Below are 23,380 nucleotides of genomic sequence, written 5' to 3' on the forward strand. Positions count from 1 at the left end.
CTCAATGTCCCGCGAGCACTCCAGAAAATATTGAAAATGGTAATGAGTGGTTAAGTCCATTTCCATCTTAACGCAGGTTATACACCGAGTTATCTGAAGGCGCGTGTCCACGAGGCCAAGCCCCACATATATGTTTAGAATTAAATAAGCAATCCAAATCCGATTCTAATCACCAAAATCAACGGAGACGTGCTGGAAAGGGTGGAAGCCAATTCTTTTTCAACGCCTTCAACATTGCGTCAACGAGAATAGACAGCACATGTCAAATGTAATTTTCTGTTCACGATCATGAAATACTATGTTTAGCATGTAACCATGTACTTATAATAAAAATCAAATTATATATCACAAACTAACGATCGTATAATCGACTCGATAAAACTCGATTTCCACGCCGCGCCCTGTATAACAGGGTGTGTAAAGCGTTATTCCTGACATACGAGAACACTCCCACACGTACGCATTGTACGCATCAGTGGGACTGCTGCTTGAGCTTCAATAAAAAACCATTATAGACAATCTGGTAGAAAGCCTTCTGGAAGTGCGTATAAATAATATCCACTTGAATTTGAGAATTTAGAAAGTCGCATATACAGGGTGTTTCCTAAGTACGGTACATAACTTCGGGAGCGTATTCTACAGCTAAAATAAAGGTAATTTTGTTATACAGGGTGTCCTCGAATTGCGTGGCCAAAATGATAGCGCAGATTATTTAAGTAAAAATAAGTCGATTTAACTAAATTTGCCTCAGTCCGAAAGTTGATAATCACAGTTACAGGGTGTTAAAGTTGAAAAAATAAGTAGCATTTTCTTTAATATCTTTCGATTCCTTTGAGCTAATTTCACGAAATTTCGTATCTGAGGGTGTTTTAGAATGTAAAATTCAAATTTATTTAATATTTAGTTGTAGTTTCTAGAGGGCACCACAAGCGACCATTAGGACACATTTAAACCTCTGTAACTTTTTTGTGCCATAGTGTATGTTATTTTGGCATAAAAAAATGTTTTTTCCTACCTTTTATACTTAGAAAAGGTGTACTTTATTGAAGTCGCTGGAAGCAACGGTTTCTGAGAAAAACGCATAATTCTAAAAATTGAAGGCAAGAATAATTCATGAAGCGGAATTATTGAATAGTACTCCTAAAATATTGTTAAGAGTACAATATAATTTCTTAAAAAGAATTAACTTGTGCATACAGGAAAATGGTGAACATTTTGAAAATTTACTGTGATAGCAAATTAAATTAAAAAAAAAATTAAATCAAAAACTTACATAAGTTAATTTAATTAATTAGTTAATTTTACTTCTTCTTGTTGTTGTTTCTTTGATAATTATTATTTATGTTTCATCTTTAGTAATAATTGTTTTTGAAAAACTTGACATTTTTTTTTTTTGAACGGGAAATAATTTTAAGTTAATTTACATGCATCAGCTTTACATGCGTTTTTCTCAGAAACTGTTGCTTCCAGCGACTTCAATGAAGTACACCTTTTCTAAGTATAAAAGGTAGGAAAAAAGATTTTTCAATGCCAAAATAACGTACACTATGGCACAAAAAAGTTACAGAGATTTAAATGTGTCCTAATGGTCGCTTGTGGTGCCCTCTAGAAACTACAACTAATTGTTAAATAAATTTGAATTTCGCATTCTAAAACACCCTGAGATGCGAAATTTCGTGAAATTAGCTCAAAGGAATCGAAAGATATTAAAGATAATGCGACTTATTTTTTCAACTTTAACACCCTGTAACTGTGATTATCAACTTTTGGACTGAGGCAAATTTAGTTAAATCGACTTATTTTTACTTAAATAATCTGCTCTATCATTTTGGCCACGCAATTCGAGGACACCCTGTATAACAAAATTACTTTTATTTTAGCTGTAGAATACGCTGCTGAAGTTATGTACCGTACTTAGGAAACACCCTGTATAATGAATGCAGCAACACAATATTTGTCGTACGCGATTTGCCGGGGACCAAACCATGCTTAAAGGGTATTGACAGATCTGTATAAGATCAGAAAAACAGCAACGAAACTCTTCGTACCTCTCATATGCAACAAACCTAGCAAACTCGTTAAAAAACCACTCGAATAAAAATTACTAATAATGTTAAGTTTCACACTTTTCCGACTTATTATACTGAAATCTTCAATCTACTGAAACTGTAATCTACCCTTCTCTGAAATTTAGTAATTTGTTCCTAGGAACTCACTCCATGGGCATTATTTATAAATTAATGTCCGGCGATCAACATCGAACACCTCAGGAGTTATTTTCCGAAAAGTTCCCGTTCGAAAGTTCGTATTTCTCTTTTACTGTCAGTTTAAGTTCTTCAACCCAGGAGTTCATGTATAAAATTTAAAATTTCATCCCTCACCTGCTGGTTGGAACACTTTGATATGCTACTTCCAGGGTAAAAAGCACTAGCCGTAAAATTAAGTGCTACTCTCACAATACTGCAATATCCTCACAGGTTTGACATACTCAATTAGATATAAATCCGTATATTGGATATATTATTGGACATTCAGAGAATTGTAGTTGCAGCATTGAATGTACTTACATAACAATAACGCTTAATGCCAAGCAAGTGCACGTAGAAAATGAAAAAGTGGCGGAAAAGGATAGAATTCAATTTCATTTTTCTGACCATAAATATGTATGAGTGGTGTCGTGTTCGATTCTGAACGAGGCTATACCCTGAAAGAAAATATTCAGGGACCAGTAAAAATTAATTTTTGCATCAGAAAAATGTAATGTCGGGGTACCTATTGGTCAGTAAGAGGACGAATGAGTTCTGCTAGAGTACTTAGAGATTCGAAGATGGTCCCAGAAGCACCTGGCCCAACACTTAAAGAAAAAGCAATTTTGGAAAGCATTACGTTATTTCTCAACGTAAGCTCCTAGAATTGCTTGAGATTGACACACTTTTCCCAGCGCTATTCTATGGCTCCTACACTGTGTTTATAGTAAGAAACTTCGAATGTTTTAAAATACTCACCAACCTCGGACTCCACCTTTTGATTACTGACAAATCATTTTCCACCAAGCCATTTTCTCCAGTGTCAAAATAGAAAATAATCTGAGGGGGCTAAATCTGGCGGGTAGGGTGGATGAAGAAAAAGTTCGAAACTAACTTGATTGATTTTGGCCATCGCAATGATGGAAGTGCGGCCTGGTGTATTGTCTTGTTGAAACAAGACATTTTTTCCGCCAAATGCAATTGCTTTTTCCTAATCTCTTTCCATAAACGCTGCAATAAATTTGCGTGATATTCTCAGTTTTTTGTTTTTCCTTTAGGGAGATAGTAAATGAAAATTATGCCACGTGCTTGCCACAAAACCGAAGTCATCGCCTTTTTTGCAGGTGGAACAGTTTTCGCCTTCTTTGGAACTAATTCTCCCCTTTGAGTTCCTTATTTTGAAACTTTTTTCGTATCTGGTGCGAAATGATGGATCCATGTTTCTTCCATGATTATGAATCGATGTAAAAACTCGGGTTTATTGCTGCACAATTTTGCTAAAGGCTTCTTTTAAACATTTATCAGGAGCAACGGTAAATGCTCATAAGCCTACATATTGGTGGACTTGGCCAATTCCCACCTGTTCTATGTCATATGCGTGAGTTGTCAACTTTCATCTAGTTTATGAGACTTGAGGGCTGTATGGACGCCACCGTGAAGGAACTGTAGGCAGATTTCGCACTCGGCCCCAGGGCGCGAGAAATATTTGCTACATTGGCCAGGCCCCACGAAAATCATTAATTTTAGATGATGATTGCAAAACCTTTCAAGGTTTTATATTTCCACCATTTTGTATAAAGCAGAAACATCGGGCCGTGGGAATCGGTCTACAGCAGTTCCGAATGGTGCATATGAAGACGGAGGGAGGCTGAAAATGGCGAATTTGGTCGCCACCACCGTCGCAACCCAAAAAAGTCTCAAAAGTTTTCCAGTCAGTTTTTCCCGAAGTCTCTTTTCAACTACACGCAAATAACCATACTCCATTCTTTCGTTATATTCATCAGTTTCATAAGCTAGCGCGGTTCTGAGCAATATCCAGTTATCTCAAAACAAAGGGTATATGTTAATCGAATGACAAGGCCTTTGTTTTGCGAACCTTTGCTTCAGGGTATAAACGGGTAGTTGTACTCCGTTTATACGTTTTTGTTCAATTGTGAATACACCCACCTTGCGCACAGCATTCACATACCAACTCGTTCGGTCAAAATGCGATGTCCAGTATTTTTTCAAATGCCTCTCGCGTCTGTTAACTCACGCAATCTTGACCGATGGTTTTCCGGCAAAGTTTTGTCGATGTTCACCAAAATTTCCGTAGTGGTCAAATCTGGAGCATCATCGGATCGATCACTGCAGACTTCGTCTTGGCAACTCCTGGGATCCCGTTTAAACTCTCTGAATCAACATTTTATAGTTGTTAATGAGGGACCAGGCTCGCTCAAAATAGAATCTAATTCCGCTTTGATGCTGGACGGACTGAGACCTTTCAAATGAAAATATTCAATCATGTACCGAGGGCCAATTTTTGCCATTTTCTCAAAATTCTAAGAGCGTTCACTAAAAACGACTCCAAAACAAAACAACTTAGCACCCTAAAGCTTTATACATAGAGTTTTTATGGTTTGGTCTTTATAATACAGGTAAATTTGCAACATAAAACGCGCCATCTTTATTTCAGATCGGGTACTTCTGGGACTATCCTCGTATTTAGATCAATTAAACACACGGGAAATCTCTCTAGGAATCCCATGATAGTTAATTTAACTAGACTGTTGAATGTGTCAATTACCAAAGCAACTTACCGAATTCCGAAATGAGACGAAATAGCACGTTTAGCAGTATTGTTGTTTTCCATCTTTCCATCACAAATCCGAACGCGACGAGATCTGAAAAGGAGAATCCTTCTTAATATGACTGTATCCATAAAATATAGGAGTGTGTGAAGCGTAAAGAGCTTAACACATGAAAAGAAAATCCTATGTCAATTGGGTAACGGAACCCAAAATGAACATTCAATAAATACCTCAATTTATATGTATACGTCGAATTTTCTGTATTCCTGTAGCCAAAATCGGAGCTCTAGAGATATCAGAAAATTACGTTTTATTATATTTATTTCCTTTTTCCATTATTCAGTTTGGTTGTTATTGAACAAGAGCCGTAATAGGGTGTGACAATTTATTTTTATACATTCCTTCGAAAATGGCCAAAATATTGAAGCTTCGAGGGTCCCCTCTTACGTGTTCGTTGGGCTGCTTTTTGTACAGGGCTTATTGATATGCGATGCAAATGCTGAAAGACCAATCGATACAGAGATATACTGATTGCTCCTTCCGTCGGTTTTGCATGACGGCAAATGTAGTTTCTATTTCTCGGTCCAGTGCATTTCGACCTCACTAGCCTTATAGCTTCAAACTCTGTGTTAAACTTATTTAATCATTACCATAGGTAATACATATTTGTGTCGGTTGCCACTTGTTGCTTTGCAAAGCGAGTTAGTTACATATGGATAAGAGACCATACGCTCCAAATCAGTGCGTTCACGATAAGGATGTATAATTAATATGAGAATTTCATAAACGGTAACGAATGTTGGTTTTGGTTAAATGAGAGGAAAGTTGGACATTCAAGTGAACAACACCGTGAAACAGATCTATTAATTTTTTTTATTTTTTTTTATTTTGAAAAAATTTAAATTTTGGGTTTCAGATTTTTTCCCCGAGTTGTCGTAAAAGATGAGTTGAAACTAAAATCAATTTTCCATTGCAGTTTTTTATCAATTTCATCGTGAGAGTGTGGACTTTATGTCCTTTGTCAAGAATAATCATACAGGGTGGGCCACGAGTAACGCCTCGGAATTTCATGACAAAGCCAAGAGATTTTTTAACTGTTTCTTTTTTGAGGTGTGCACAGACTAACTAGAGCTACACTTTAAAATTATTTTCAAAGTATGCAGAGCGTCCCAAACACATGTAATTGATCAAAGTTGCATTTTTTTAAACGGGATCCCCTGTATATAATATATATAATTTTTGAACTCAACCAGTAAAATAAAATTAAATTGTATTAAGGTTTATGGTATCTAAATCTAGCAGTTTTTGAAATAATTCAGTTTTTGTCAAGATGCAAGATAATTTTCAACGCCAATTTTCTTCAACTCGATGGTGCCCCGGCTCATTTTCAGCACTCGGTCAGAACATATCTGGACAAAAAATTTCCAAGTAAATGGATCGGCAGGAGTGGTCCATGCAATTGACCAGCTAGATCACCTGACCTTACCCCCATGGATTATTTTTTATGGGGGTATGTAAAAAATGAAATCTATAAAATTCCTCCTACTACGACTGCTGATATGAAAATAAGAATTAGAAATGTTTTTACCTCTATTACGCCACAAATGCTGGAAAATGTCAGAAAATCTTTTGAAGAAAGAATGAAAATATGCATAGAAGAAAATGGTGATCATGTAGAACACGTGATATAATTTTTTTAAATTATACTTAGTTTTCTGCTTTTTGTTAATATTGTTAAAATTGTAATATACAAATATACGCAAGTAAATAATTAAATTGCATGGATATCTTGGCAATTTCATATGGCATAATGCTAAAATTGGGGATTTAGATATTTTTATAAAAATGTATGTTTTTTGCGACAATGAGTAGAGCTAGGTTTAGGGAACCCTAATGATATTCGATAGATAAGTAAATTTGGCATCTAACAGTAACACAACATACCGGATGTCCCATTTAAATTTAAAAAAGTTATTAACAGTTAAAAGTTGAACGAATTTGGCGCTATTTTTAGAACACCCTGTATAATTCGCCGACTTTTTGAAACTTACAGTACAAAATTTCGTCCCTTGATGGCTTCTTATTAAAATTTTGTTTTAGAAACTTAAATATGGGATGAGAGATTGGGTGTCGAAAATTATCTTGCATCTTGACAAAAACTGAATTATTTCAAAAACTGCTAGATTTAGATACCATAAACCTTAATACAACTTAATTTTATTTTACTGGTTGAGTTCAAAAATTATAGAATGTACAGGGGATCCCATTTAAAAAAATGCAACTTTGATCAATTACATGTGTTTGGGACGCTCTGCATACTTTGAAAATAATTTTAAAATGTAGCTATAGTTAGTTTGTGTACACCTCAAAAAAGAAACAGTTAAAAAATTTCTTGGCTTTGTCATGAAATTCCGAGGCGTTACTCGTGGCCCACCCTGTATATATTTTTTTTAACTAAATACAGCCCTGATAAAATTTTGAGCGATGTTAAGATATCTTTTTGTTACGAATTTATTGACCGATCACAGCAATTTACGCGTTATTTTGGTTCTTGACCTTCACAAAAGGAATGGTGTCTAGGTGCCAATCCATCTTTCAAAAAATTCATGTGTTAAATGTTGTTCCTGCACAATTCTTGCATTAAATGGTAATATAATAACTACATGTTAAGGCCAATGAAAGATTTTTTAAGGCCGTAATGGTCATTAACTAAGGACCAATTATTCGAGTGCCAAACGTACCAATCCACATATGAATCTCAAAGCGATGATGATGGTGCGCACTTCTGTGGCGAGTTCTCCGTATAGTCGTAATGTGTATTTCTTCTACTCAAAATTCCTTTAGTCGTCACTTCACTCTCATCTGTCCAAATAAATGTAGGTGGAATGTTTTTATCATCTGATCGTTTCTCTGCACTATTTTCAAAATGTTCTTCGCCCTTCGTCACCACCGGGTCAAGACCTTAACAGATTTTAAATTTCAAGCGATGGTACCCAGCTGGGGAAAGTAGCAGGAACTCGGCTGTTCATTTTTGGATCTGTATTGAAATATTCAATTCGCCAGGCGATATTACAAACTCTTAAGCAACCCATAACTCTGCATGTTCTTCTCCTCCTTTGTCACATCTTCGCTATAGATTATTACCGATTTTTGAAATAGCTCGTATACCTTAAAACTTCTTGTAAGTAATGAAAAAGCTTTATAATTTAGCTGCATTCTTTCGAAGCGAACCCATTCATATACGCATTCTATTTCAACTGCATCATTATGACACGGGAAGTAACACTTTTCCAAATGAAATTTTTCTCCATAATAAAAGTTTTGCACCGTTTTATGGCACCAGAAGATATTAAATTGACAATAAAAATCTAATTAATGTGTGAAAAGAAATTTATTTAAAATTAAAGCAATTCACAAAATGTGATTAATGATTTGTGACAAAAAATTGTCGTAAAATTTACAAAAAATTTGTAAGGGTCGTATTTAGAGAAGAAATTTATGATTATTAATGATAAACAAAATATCATAGAATGAAATCTAGACTCTCATCTTGAAGCTTATAAAAAAGTACAATGCAAAAGCGATTTTAATTTTTATCTGTTTTTACTGTGACTCGAGAAAAAAATAAAAAATACACTAAAAAATTTTCTATTTTTTACATAAAATCTGAAAAAAGGAAAACAACTTTGTAGATCTATTTCCATCGTAAATTGTTTGGTCTCTTCTCCTCTAAACGCGCCACTTCTCCCCCATTTAACCAAGTCTGTGTCTATTACCATTTACGAAATCCTCATGCTAGAAATACTCATTTTACGCACTTTACGGCCGATATCTGCCATCAAATTTGCAAATAAAAATAACGATGGGTTATTTGGATGGGGTCATTGTAGCCATATTGGGAGCCGGTCTGCAATCTCTTACTGAGGCTCCGCAAGTATTGTTCTTGCAAGTTCTAGCAAAAAATATAATCATACCATCTCTAGTTCCTTTAGTTGTTTAATCTTCGCGTGGAGAACTTACTAGAGCTCTAGTTTTCAGCCTCGTCATCTGCAAATGCAATTTATTATTTAGAGACGTAGACGTTTTAGCTCTCCTCCTTTGTATATTCATCTTCATGTGTCATGGATTTGTTCACCTCACCGGTACAGTGCAGGCTTTTCTTAGAACCTCAAACTAAAGGCCACGTTGTCAGACATAAAGGGTGTTATTGAAAAAATGTCTCATATTTCACAGGGTGTTTTTTCAAGTAGTTTTAAAATGTAAAGCTCTCCTAAACGTGTATCGTAACTTGTTTAGTTTTCAAGATGTATGGTACCATAATTGAAAAAAATATTACGTTCTTCAGATCTCTTCTAGCAAATTTAAGAGATTTCGTATCCGATCATTTTCTAGGATGAGAAAGTCAAATTTATCAACGATTTACTTGTGTCTTCTGGAAAGAACCACGAGTGGCCATTAGGACTAGTTATTTTAGCACTTTTGGATAATTAGTATGCATGATCAGGTTTAGGTGCATTTTTGTCGGAAACCGTTGCTTCTAGCGACGGCAGTAAGGTATACTTTTTTAAAACACACAAGGAGGAAAAAAAGATTTTTCTACTCGAAAATTATATACGAGGTGAGGTAAAAAAGTTGCAGCTGTATAAAAGTGTCCTAATGATAGATTGTGGCTTCCTCTAAAGGATACAACTAAATCGTTAATAAATTTGGATTTTTTATTCCAAAAAACCTCCGGATACGAAATTGCGTAAAATTAGTTGGGGGAAATCGAAAGGTATCAAGAAAGATGTGATTTATTTTTTTAATTTATGTATCTCGTATCTTGAAAACTAAACAAGCTAGGACACATGTTTATAAAAACTTTCTATCTTAAATTTATTTAAAAAATCGCCCTGTAGAATATCGGCCATTTATTCAATAACACCTTATATACCTTCGGCAAATGTGTAAAACTTCTTTTTTTGCAGTTTTTATGAAATTCTTTATAAATTACTTCAGTACTTCAAATCGTACATATGAATTTTCGCTGGAATAACCAAACTGCCAAAATTACAAGACTGATAAAAAATGTAAAGACGGAATTACGGATCCAGTTCTATTTCCCGCAGTCTTCTTTCCTCTGATTAGGAGAAGGTCATACATAAAAAATTAGTGTCCTCAGGTTTCTTCTCTTGATAAAATTGAACTCAGAAGTCCAATTTGAGCATCGCAAATATGTTTCCTTGGTCTTGTAACTGAAAGCTGGCAAAGGTTTAACGATCTGCGCTTCTGCTATTGAAGGAGAATATACTGAATCGGCTGTAGAGGTCGTAAACGCAAAGCAATCACTGAAAGCAATCATGCATAATCCGAGAGTCAAAGGCTTTGCCGAAATTTTGGTGGTTAAGAACATCCCCGAAAGTTTGTACAATTTCTAACTTGCGTGTTCTTACTCTCCCGAACTATTACCATCACTTGGAAAAATGATTCTGAAAAAAGTGGAAAATTTTGTTTTTTTCGAAATATTTGAAAAATTAAAATTCGTTTTGTGGATTTGTTTGCACCGTGAAGCTAATTTCAATAAGAACGCAAGTTCTATCGCATTAAACCAAGTTCGCATCTTTTGCAGTTTACGAAATTCCCACGCTTGATTATTCTTATTTTCGAAACACTATATATGGAAGGTAAAACGAAAAAAACAGTAAATTATTTAGCTCAAACGAAAACTACTGAAAACGCAATTTCTTCCAGACTGCCCTTAAACTAAGTTTAAAAAGTATGGAAAAACTTCCAGTGCGCCAACGGTTTAATTTTAGGTTCATTTTACGTTCCGAGGTCGAAGCTTTCTTTTATAGATCTATTTATCGATGGCTTTACATCTGTCTATAAAAGGAAAGCTCCAACTCGAGCGCCCCATACATTCCATAACTTTTCACATTTCTGTATGCTCCGAGTTATTTATTTAATAGCTTTCCTTCAAGTCCTTTTACAAAATTCGTCATTAATTGATTCGTATCTCATTTAAGATGTTTAGGAACACACAAATATAGTAATGCCTCGGTGCTAAAACAGACCGTTAATTAAGCAATTATTCATTAAAAGTTATTTTGCGACTTTAAAGCGGAAGTGAGGCTCTAGTCAAAAGTTTATAGTTTCTTAGAGCAGAAACATTTTCGCAATAAAAATAAATTTAAATAAGTGATTATAAAAATGCTTATTTTAAATAAAACGTGAAGAGCCACTTGTAACAGAAAAATTTTTTCGTAAAATTTTTCTTTGAACAATACAGCATCAATCATAGCCAGATTGCTATGTGATAAGTGAGTATTAACAGATAGCAGATCAATCAAATTTTGGCTAATTTCAAGTTTCCATAGAAATCCGATATGTCACTCTTGCAATAAGAGATATAGTTTGAACACTTTACTAGCAGGTATGTACACATATTGGAAATACCGTGATTTTATGGAAATCTAGCCATAAAAACAGAGAAATCCAATACGAATCTGATTATTCTATTCGGAGTATACATAAGGTGGAAAGGTGAAACACGATGTAACCAATCGCCCCTGGCTGAGTACGTGAACATACGTAATTTGAAAGAAGTTAATCAAGTTAAGGCTTGCTATTAAGTGTTCATGACATAAGCTTAGAGTAATTAAAATAGCTTCAACGGGGCTCAAAAGAGATGAGAGAACCCCGGGAGATTTTGTTTTTCTGAAGTAACATTATACTTTTAGACATTAAGAAATTAACGTGTCTTTAACAGATTTTGTATTTGAAAGGGGAACCCTGTGTGGAACTGCAAATACACTGACTTTCAAAAAAACCGCAACACCAAGAAGAACGCACTGTATGTATTTGAAATTTTGGTATGATTTTAGACATGTAAAGAGAAAAAAATTATAAAAATTTCAAGTTCGTATTTTAATGCGATATGAAGTTTTTCTTTACTTTTTTATCTGTGACGATCGTTCTTTTTGCAAATTTTTTTACAGGCGAATAGCGATAAAGGGACTATTGTTAGTACCATATTGAATGTGCGGTAGTGCAAAATGCCTCGTGTATGTCAAAATGCAGTTTATCGGCAGTTAACTCCCTTTGAAGGGGGAAGAATTGTTCGTATGCATGAGGCAGGTATACCTTGCTGCGAAATTGCACGTAGATTGGATCGAAACGCATCAACACTGCTAAGAGTTTGGAGAGATTGGTCTAACGAAGGGTCAGTAAATCGTCATCGTGGTAGTGGCCGTCCAAGAATGACGAATCGACGCGAAGACCGGCGACTTCGTCGTTCAGCGACCGGCGCCACGTTTGAAACAATTCCGTCTCTTGGTGCTAACTGGGTAGCCACCCTAAATCGAAGGGTCTTCCTTAGTACGATGATCGCTGAATTTGAAGTTTTGGAATAAATTCATATAGTCTTATAGGTCGGTTTCCATTATCACGAAACCACAGGGTGCCCGACTGGAGTCTTGTCGTCTGAGAGTGCAATGGATGGATGAGAGGAGAAGAATCGTATTCAGTGATGAGAGCCGATTTTGTTCATGGCGATCTGATGGACGGTTACGTGTTAGAAGGCGCAGAGGAGAGCGGTTAAATTTGGACTTTCTGGAAAGGTGTCATTCGGGTTTAACACCAGGTGTCATGGTTTGGAGTGCCATCCAGTATGGTAGTCGGTCTCCTCTTGTTTTCATTTATGATAGATTAAATGCTCAGAGGTACATTAATAGTGTCTTAGAACCGATTCTTGTACCATACATGCACGACCATCCTGGAAGCACATTTCAACAGGATAATGCGCGACCACATGTAGCCAACGATACTTTGAGGTATTTGGAAGCTGAAAATTTGGATACTTTGCCTTGGCCAGCTCGGTCTCCAGATTTGTCCCCAATAGAGCATGTATTGGGTCAGAGACTTCAACGTTTAGCTCGCCTTCCAGAGACCGTAGATGAACTCCGCGAGCAGGTGCAGATTGCCTGGGATACAATACCACAGGAAGATATTGAGAATTTAATTTTAAGCATGCCATGTCGCCTACAGGAATGTATTAATTTAAGAGGAGATACCACCCATTATTAAATTATTATTAAATGTTTTCACTTATTCACAATAATTTTCTTTAGATATTTTGATCATTTTTATCTATTACCCAACGTAATGCCAGAATTTGAAACGCGTACGATGTGTTCTTCTTGTTGTTGCGGTTTTTTTGAAAGTCAGTGTATATTTGCAGTTATATTAGGTATTCTCGTAACACATATATAGATACAAATAAATATTGGGTGCTAGAGAGTAAGGAAATAGAATGATTCGACTAAACTTGCCTCATAGTTATGTTGCTTATTTTCAATCTACCAGATGCTTAAGGAAATATTTTTTATTTTACGAATTGAAAACAACTCTCATAGTTTTCGATTTAAAGAGTTTCAATAGCTTCTAGGAGAGGCATAGGTACGTTAAATTCGTTTAAAACATCTGATTTAAGCTGGTGGTAAGCTGGGTTAATTGGTAGCGCCAACTAACCCGGGCCGAGGTATAAAAACTGAGTTAATTTTCAAAAAAATGTGGATAACCGTAATATTTTTGAAAACTCGAATTCTCCGAATGCCTCCTAATTTACTCTAGGTTTTCCTTAAAAAAATATTCTGGAAAAAAGTAATTTCTTTAACGGTTTTAGAAATATTTTCAATCAAGCGATTGTGCGCATTTTCTACCGTTTGTTATTATGACTTTCTTGATACGCTCTGTCTGTTAGATAAAAAGTGAAAAAATAAAATGTTTATTCAGTTCATTAAATATTAAGAAACAATCCAATTACCTGTAGTTAACGTGTGAGTTATTTAACGAAATCAATAATATCCTCAGTTGAGCTAAGAGTTTTACCTATATTTTTTTATCTGCCCAAGTTTCAAACCACACTTTTATCGTATATTGAAAAGGATTTGGTTATTCTTGCTGATTTCGTTCACACCTTCTCGAACATTATCCCGTAATTTCCTTTTACCAGTAGGTGCGGCAAATGTCCCTCAAAAAAAGAAATCTAACGAATGTAAATCAAGACTGCGTGGTGGCCACATATTTTCATTGCCACAATCAGTGCATCGTTGTGGAAATTTCATATTTAAGGAATCATTTGCATATACTACAGTATAACGGGCAAGGACCTCATCTTGCATGAACCTAAAACATTGCCTGAAAGCCAGAGAAATATCCTACAAAGCTAGAGGTAAATCGTTTCTAAGGACTCTTAAGTACCGTTTCCTATTCAGTCTTGTCGAACGTTCATCTGATTCTAAATTGACATATCCTAAAATCCTATACAATATATTTATTGAAAATTCATGTTAAAAGTGACGTCCTCTCATTAAGTGAGGATTTTCTATGCTGTAAAAATGGCTGTTTTCCAATTTAATATGTCTGCCCTTGTATTGTACATACTGATTCGTTGGGGAACAATGTTTTATTAAAGAACAAGAGTCATGATGTTACTTCCGGAATAACAAATTGCAGGAATCAATTGTGGCTTTAAAATCCCTTGACAACACATCTTTCACAGGCGTAAAATGGCATGGAAACGGCTTCCCTTTCCGCAGATGTCTATATATGGATAATATGCTGGTCTTCGTCGCTCGAAAAATTCATCTGGTGCCAGTTTTTGGATCCTTCATCATCCGGACGAAGATTTCCTCTTTTTGGTCCATAGTAAGAATTTTCGGTACTCTATCGTCCGGTTTTGAACGAAACGACCGCTTTCGTCCAGTTTGTCATAAAGTCGCATGGAAATTCAATGATCCAATTGTACACGATTGGGATAAAATTCCACGTGCCCATCAGCAACGCAACGTCTTTTAAAATTTTGTTTACACATAAACACAAACCGTATTTGTCCTCTCAATAATATCGTGTTAACGAATTCGTAATATCAAAGCACTCGTGAAGGTACAGCACAATTTACTTATCGCAGCAATGAAACGAGCTCTTAATACAGTAATGATTAATTTTCGATACCGCCGAAGTGAGTGAAAAAGTCAAAAATGTTGAAAATACCTCGTAATGCAAGCAGTTCATCGAAGTCTTTGACTGCGCAGCGAAGAGTTTAGTTGAAATTCACTCTCTGTTTTTATTACATCCAGCAACAAAATACTCATTTGCACGTTTGTCTCTGGGACACCCTGAACGTCGCTAATTTACAACAACGATCAACTTAGAACGATATTAATTATTTCTTGCCTTTATGTTAATAAATACCTGGCGTAATATCTCCAATGGTTGTAAAAAAGCTTAGAAAAGTTAAAATAAGTTTTATTTGTGGAGTTTGAATTGGTGCCGCTGAGAGGCAGGAAAGGCAATTAAATTTACAAGTCAGTAAAAGTTTTCCAATAGACTCACCACGTAAACTTCCGAAGTTCGAGAAGTACACCGAGATCTCACAGACCAACGCGCATTAAATTTCTAACGCGACTGAACGCTGGAATTGAAGTCCCGAAACGATCAGCATCCCTTTTTCGGGAAACTGGAAGTCCAAAACGCGCTTGTCTATTTCCCTGTTCAAATAAATACAACGTAAAACGTTTTTCGATTTAAAATGTGATCAGGTTTTTCGGTTTTATTTGGTCAACACTGGAATCCATATCCGGCGTAATAGAAATTCTCAGCGAATCACAGCCGAGAATTTAATTTTGTTTTTCTTTTCTAAACCGTTTCCGCTATTGATGTTATGTTAATGAAACTTTTCGTTCTTATTCGGGGATTCACGTAAATCTATTCAGATTTTATTCCATCTTATTAATGGTAATCTGTTCTTCTTGTTCTTACATCATTGGCCGAAAGGGTTAAATGGACATTAAATACAAAAAAAAAAAAAATGAAAAAAACGGGGATATTTGATTGCAATGCCCTGCCATTGCCCCTACGGTTAATGTTCCGCGGATGGAGCATAAAAATAAATATCATAATTTTAAGACATTAATGATGAAAAATAAAAGTCAAAAGAATTCTCGTTCCTGCAGCAGGTGAACGTACTTTTGACGACTTTGAAAAGGTACGAAACAGCTTCAGTCATTCGCATTTGGAGAATACGAGTACTGAACAAAAACGTCACATTTTATGTAGTTTTAGGTCATCCGTATCGGGAGTTGTTTCGCCTCTTCTTCCACCTTTTCGCGTTAAAGTAAATACCTCCTACAGCTGTATGAAAATAAGATCATTATGAATCAATTTGGAAGTACTTACGAGGATAGCCCCACAAGTACCTGACCCAACACTTACAGATAAAACAATAGAAAATATTACATTATTCCTCAGCATACACTGACTTTCAAAAAAGCCGCAACACCAAGAAGAACACATCGTACACGTTTGAAATTCTGGCATTACGTTGGGTAATAGATAAAAACGATCAAAATATCTAAAGAAAATTATTGTGAATAAGTGAAAAAATTTAATAATAATTTAATAATGAGTGGCATCTCCTCTTAAATTAATACATTCCTGTAAGCGACGTGGCATGCTTAAAATTAAATTCTCAATATCTTCCTGTGGTATTGTATCCCAGGCAATCTGCACCTGCTCGCGGAGTTCATCTACGGTCTCTGGAGGGCGAGCTAAACGTTGAAGTCTCCGACCCATTATATCCCATACATGCTCTATTGGGGACAAATCTGGAGGCCGAGCTGGCCAAGGCAAAGTATCCAAATTTTCAGCTTCCAAATACCACAAAGTATCGTTGGCTACATGTGGTCGCGCATTATCCTGTTAAAATGTGCTTCCAGGATGGTCGTGCATGTATGGTACAAGAACCGGTTCTAAGACACTATTAATGTACCTCTGAGCATTTAATCTGTCGTAAATGAAAACAACAGGAGACCGACTACCATACTGGATGGCACCCCAAACCATGACACCTGGTGTTAAACCAGAATGGCGCCTTTCCAAAAAGTCCAAATTTAATCGCTCTCCTCTGCGCCTTCTTGGACGTTCACGTAACCGTCCAACAGATCGCCATAAACAAAATCGGCTCTCATCTCTGAACACGATTCTTCTCCACTCATCCACCCATTGCACTCTCAGACGACACCACTCCAGTCGGGCCACCCTGTGGTTTCGTGATAATGGAAGCCGACCCATAGGACGATATGAATTTAATCCAAAGCTCCGAATTCTGCGATACATCGTACTAAGGGAGACCCTTCGATTTAGGGTGGCTACCCAGTCAGCACCAAGAGACGGAATTGTTTCAAACGGGGCGCCGGTCGCTGAACGACGAAGTCGCCGGTCTTCGCGTCGGTTCGTCATTCTTGGACGGCCACTACCACGATGACGATTTACTGACTCTTCGTTAGACCAATCTCTCCAAGCTCTTAGCACTGTTGATGCGTTTCGATCCAATCTACGTGCAATTTCGCGGCAAGGTATACCTGCCTCGTGCATACCAACAATTCTTCCCCTTTCAAAGAGAATTACCTGCCGATAAACTGCATTTTGGCGTACACGAGGCATTTGGCACTACCACATATTCAATATGGTACTAACAATAGTACCTTTATCGCTATCCGCCTGTCAAAAAATTTGCAAAAAGAACGATCGTCACAGATAAAAAAGTGAAGAAAAACTTCATATCGCATTATGATACGAACTTGTAATTTTTATCATTTTTTTCTCTTTACAAGTCTAAAATCATACCAAAATTTCAAATACATACAATGCGTTCTTCCTGGTGTTGCGGTTTTTTTGAAAGTCAGTATAGTCTCTTTTGTAATTGATACATTTTTCTAAGGGATCTTCTGTTGCTTCTGTGCCCTGTTTGTGGCAAGAAACTTCGAATGCTTCAAAATAGGCATCAACTTCGAACTCCACCTTTTCATTACTGACAAATCTTTTTCCACCAAGCCATTTTCTCAAGTGTCAAAATAGAAAATAATCTGAGGGGGCTAAATCTGGCGAGTAGGGTGGGTGAGGAGAAAGTTCGAAACCTAGTGAATTGATTTTTGCCATCGCAATGGCGGAAGTGCGGACTGGTGCGTTGCCACGATGAATCAATTTTTTTTCGTGGAATGGGGTCGTTTTTTCTTCATTTCTTCGCTTCAACACTGCAATGAATTTGTATAATACCCTCTGTTTAGTGTTTTTGCTTTAGAAAGATAGTTAATCAAAATGATTCCACGTGCATCCAAAAAAACTGGCGTCATCATCTTTCCTGCGGTTGGAACGGTTTTCGCCTTCTTTGAAGTCGATTCCCCTTGGAGTCTATTGTTTTAACTGCTCTTTCGTCTCAGATGTGAAATGATGACCCGATATTTTATCCATGGTTATGGATCGACGCAAAAACTCGCTTTATTGCTGTGAAACTTTGCCAAAAACTTCTTTGAAACATCCTCACGGAGCAGTTTTTGTTCAATTGTGAGTAATTGCAGCACCCATCTTGCGTTCAGCTTTCGCTTATCTAATTGTCCGGTTAAAGTGTGATGTCCAGCACTTTTTGAAATGCTTATCGTGTGTAACAACCCGCGCGATTCTAATCGATGATCTTCCGGTAAAGTTTCGTTGATGTTTACCACGATTTCTAGAGTGGTCAGATCTGGACCGTCGATGGGCGGAGTTCGTCATGGCAACTCGTACGACCACTTTTAAACTTTGCCACCCTGTGTTTTACAGTTTTGAACGATGAATCAAACTCTCTCAGAGTAGATTCTAATTCTGCTTTGATGTTGAATGGACTAAGACCTTTGAAATGAAAATATTGAGTCACATATCGAGGGCCAACTTTTGCCATATTCACAAAATCTCTAAAAGTGTTCACTAAAAACGGATCGAAAGTAATCACAAATCAATGGAGCACCGTCAAACTTTAGACATAATCTTCTTAAGGTTTGGTTCTGAATATACGCAAATTAAAAAAAAATCACCATCCATATATCAGGTTAGGTACTTCTATGACTATCCTCGTAACAAGGCTTATCTTCCACTCTAAATGAAATACCGTCGACCGGAAATAATATGAAATAGATATTGATAAACATTGTCTGGAAACCCGTATTCTGAACTTCCGGGTGATTTCATTTTATATTGAAAAATCCGAAAATAATTACTAGTAAACGTTTTTCTGGGAATGTCCCCAATAGAGGGCTAGAGCCATAGAACCTTTCAAACATGGCACACGCTATATCTTGAAATTTTGATGGCGCAACGCAGCAGCAATCATACAAAGTCAACAATATTATATAATTTATTGTTACTTACTTAGTAACATAAGGCCGCGTCAGTTAGATGCGCTAGAGACAAGAATCAGACAAGGGAATCTCTAGAAAATTAAGAAGAGTGGATTTAATTGTAGCCTATTTGTCCATTCGAATCGGACATTAAGGCCCGATTGTATCACCGAAGGTTAAATTCGACATGAAATTGGACTCAAGGTTTCATGTATAAGCCCATCGATTACCGGTCATTATCTTGAATTTAACATTAGGTGTAGCTCAGACCAAAGGCATAAATTATAAATAAAAAGGGGTCCGTTTAAGAAAGAAGTTTAATTATTAGCATGCGGAACTTACGGATGTTATACCGTATATAATGTAGAATACGTTTTTTACACTCACGTAATAGGTATTATCCACTCAGGATAATCTGATCATCTTCACCTTTAAAACAAAAATTTAAGAAAACTTACAAAAATAGATTTATCTCAGAAAATATTTTCTTTTTTATCAATAAAACGTCATGCACTTTGTGAAACGAAATGTTTATTGGAACTTTATCTTGATATAGCAATTTAGATAATCACTTTTTGGATATATGTTTGCTTTGTCCAAATGTTTACTGAGTCATAGTTATAAACTAATACATTTGAAACTACAACGATATAATTCTTAAACAAATATTAATTTAAACAATATGCTACTAAAAAGACATGTATTTGCTTATTTTAGGAACCAAGACACCTCGGTACCATCGGGATAACATCACCTAAAATACTCATTAATTAGCACGTTGTCATTCCATGACTGGCCACGAGCCGTCTTGGTCTAATCATAAATAAAAAAATTTTGATATGGAGGAATACAACAGCAAAAATCTATTTACGTGAGAATTTTAGACTTAAATTCGTGTTGAAACTTCAGTTTTTCTTTTCGTTTGCGGCGATGTTGAAAGTCTGACTAAAATTAACGAGCCTCAAAATTCAATGATTAAAGTAATATCCAACGTAAGGTCCACATCGGTCGATGTGGGTGCACAATCAGCATCACAAAATTCCATGTTTTATTGAAAATTTCGGAAATGATAGCGCCTATTTTTTAGTGCAGTGAATAAGCACTTATTTTTAATTACTTTTGATGGAAGGAAACCGAGCTATAATATCTCTTTTCAATTTTTAAGGGGCCTCTAAAATGACAATCCCACGAATAACACCCTCAAGTCTCTGAGACCTCAATTAAAGAATTTACGTGTAATATTAAATCAATATCAACCGATTAGATCAAACACGATAGATTTTATTTTTATTTCAATAGTAGTAGTTTTAAGTATTTATTTTAGACTTTTTTGAAGAGTTTGAGTATCAATATCTTGGGAACCCGCGAACCAAATCTCTTTTTCTGCAAGAAGATCAATTAACGTTTTCAGTTCTAATATATCTTTCTGAGATAAAGACTTTCCACTAAACATTAAAATTCCGTTCAGGTGCTATGCACATTCGTAATGGGTTCTTCACAGAGCTTGAACTTTGTAATACGTTTCTCACTTGATATGAATAAGCATTCAGTCTTGTTCCGTATAGAACATGCTATGACTATTCTTCTCAGTACGTTTAGCTGCTTTGTTCTTTTGACATTCCTGTCATATGCTATTTCTTCTTATTCTGGTTTTAGTTATTATTTCGACGTCTCCTTTTTATTTTATTATCATTTAGTTTCCTATAATACTCATTGTTTGCAAATATTCACGACAGTATTTGTATTTATTAAATCTATAGTTAATTACTATTGATTCGTTTTCAAATGTGTTAAATAAGTTCATTTGCAAACAGTGCGGAGGGAAGTACATGGAAGCTTGCAGCTGTAATTGAAAATACTGTAAATATAATGATATTTAGAATGGCTGAAAATTAAAATTCAACTGTGTAGCTTTGAGTATGACTAAACGATTCGATGAGTCTGTACCAAAGGCGGAATTATCAACCTTCCAATTTGCGTGACTCGGAACTGCCAACCGGGTTTGAGGAACTTGGGACCATGGCCCTTATGATACCAACACACGATGAGCTACGTTCTCTGCCAACCATAAACGACGTACTTCACAGCAATCGTAGTAAGATAGGTATTGTGAAAATATTTGGGCATGTATGATGACTTGGCTTTTGTGAACTAATTTCATTTTCAATAATATAGAATGTAAACAAATTAGAGTAGATAGTTTCGCAATCACGTGAATGCATATCTTCCAAAAGCCTTAGATGCATGTGGCAACAATACGTCTTATCTTATGTATACAGGGTGTTTCCTAACTACGTGTAAAAAATTTAAAGGCGTAATCCTCGACTGATTTTGAGTCAAAAATGTCTAATAAACATATGTCCGCAAATGCCTGGTGGCCAAGATACAGAGTGTTGACTGAAAGACGTTGAAAAAGATTTTAAAGGTTTCTAAAGGTTTGGTGGTATTTACTAACTTGTTTATTGTTAGTTTTTTTTGCTACTTCCACTACTATAAACAAGATAGTCAGTGTTATTTTGGTGTTTTAGCCTCTAAAGTGAAAGAATTTAGTTGTGTCCCAAAAATCAGATTATACCTCAGTTTTGAACATTTTTCAAATGCCCAATTACACTAATCAAGAAATGGCCAATATGGTCTTTGTTTACGGCCTTGCCGATGGTGAGTGTTTGGCAGCGAGGCGCATTTACATGGAAAGGTTTCCAAACCACCAAGCTCCCAACCACCAAACATTTAAAAACCTCTTTCAACGTCTTTGTGATACAGGATGTCTTATGAAAACTCCAGGAGGAGGAAAGCCAATAACACGTCGAACACCAGAAGTGGAGGAAGAAATCTTAAGACGTATTGAAGAAAACCCCGGAACCTCCGGAATTGTCTTTTCTAAAATTCAAACACCAAAATTGAGTATTTTGGAAATAAAATCTCTTTTTCTTGTCACATTTCAACACCCTGTATCTTGGAAACAAGGCATTTGCGGACATATGTTTATTAGACATTTTTGACTCAAAATCAGTCGAGGATTACGCCTTTAAATTTTTTACACGTAGTTAGGAAACACACTGTATACCGCATGTACATTAAAAATGGAATAAATTCATTTTCTCGGTCTAAGTTTAAAATAATAAAAAATACTTGGAGATGTTCGACTTTAGTTTGAAATTCAACATACTTTTGATGGATAATATTAACTGTGACGTCATCACTGTTTCAGATATGGTAGCAGTATGAAATTTTTTAGTAATGACCCTTATTTTGGATTATTATACGTGAAAGGGCGAATTTTTTTAAGTGCAGGACGTGAACTTTTTTAGTATGTTGCATTATAAATTTCTGATAAATTATTAAAAATACATTTTTTCTTCGCGGTACCTAACAATAGGAGATCGACATTCACTGAACGGATCAGGGTAGTCTTTTGTTGATTTATTTTGCAGGTTTGTTTATTTATTTCAATATAAAAAATATTTTGATTCGTTCAATACACAAGATTTCGACGATTTTTAAATTTCATATTTGTTAGTTTTGGTTTGACTTCAAAATGTAATTTCAAATAAAAGTTGTATTACAAAACGTTTCATCATAACACAAAGAAATCGTTACATAATATAGTGAAACAATTTGTCCTGTACTTAAAAAAAGTGCACCTTTTCACATGAAATTATCAAAAACGAAGGCTACCGTTAAAAAAATTGAATAATAACGCCACATCTGGAAGAATAATGATGTCACAGCTAATATTATTCAACTAAAAAAAAAGTAAAATTTTAAACTAAAGTCAATGCGTCCAAGCATTTTTTATTATTTTCATTTCAGACCAAGAAAATTAATTTATTCCGTACTTTAAGTACACACTGCATAAATTGGCAACATTTTCCAGTTTTGTCATTTTCACATTTTTCTCGTTATTACGGAACAAACTTAGAATATGGAGTGGCAGATTCGATATGTTCACATCTTACGCCGAATGTCTGAAAATGTTTACCGGGTTAAATCCAAAAGTTTTATAATACCTCCTCAGTTGCCCGAACTACGTTTTCAAAATTTCAGGGTCTCAATTGAAGTCTCCCCCCAAGTTTCAAGTAGCATTCATCGATTATTTAGCATCCACTTGAATAGATTGAAGAATAGCACCTCAAATATTTGAAAATTTTCCGGAAATTTTTCCTAAGAAAGACAGGTACCTACTTATTCTTTTTCCGCTTTCCAAACTTTGTACGCCAATATCTCAAGAATTTGTAGAGTAATTACAATAAAAACAAATTGCACATTAATGGTCTTTGTGCATTCACCGGCACAAACGAGGTTGTAATATATTCTTAAGTTTCCACGATACCGGATACTTAAAGCAAATTCAAATAAGATTTAGTCAAGA

General features: G+C 35.7%; 1 protein-coding gene across 3 annotated transcripts in view; it reads right to left on the reverse strand.

Annotated features, from left to right (window-relative positions):
- Dscam3 (Down syndrome cell adhesion molecule 3) overlaps positions 1–15,255 on the reverse strand; it is a 154,410-nt gene extending 139,155 nt beyond the window's left edge. For 2 of the 3 annotated variants that reach the window (XM_066299276.1, XM_066299277.1), the window contains exons 1-2: positions 15,191–15,255; positions 4,826–4,909 (exon numbers count right to left, since the gene is read on the reverse strand). In XM_066299276.1, the coding sequence (XP_066155373.1) occupies positions 4,826–4,886 (61 nt within the window). In that variant the 5' untranslated portion in view covers positions 4,887–4,909; positions 15,191–15,255. Of the gene's footprint in view, positions 1–4,825; positions 4,910–5,263; positions 5,285–15,190 lie in introns of those variants that run through there. The other variant, XM_066299275.1, reaches the window with a different exon arrangement.
- Between the last annotated feature and the right edge of the window lie 8,125 nt (positions 15,256–23,380).

The sequence above is a fragment of the Euwallacea fornicatus genome, chromosome 33, assembly GCF_040115645.1.
Source record: "Euwallacea fornicatus isolate EFF26 chromosome 33, ASM4011564v1, whole genome shotgun sequence".
NCBI lineage: Eukaryota > Metazoa > Arthropoda > Insecta > Coleoptera > Curculionidae > Euwallacea > Euwallacea fornicatus.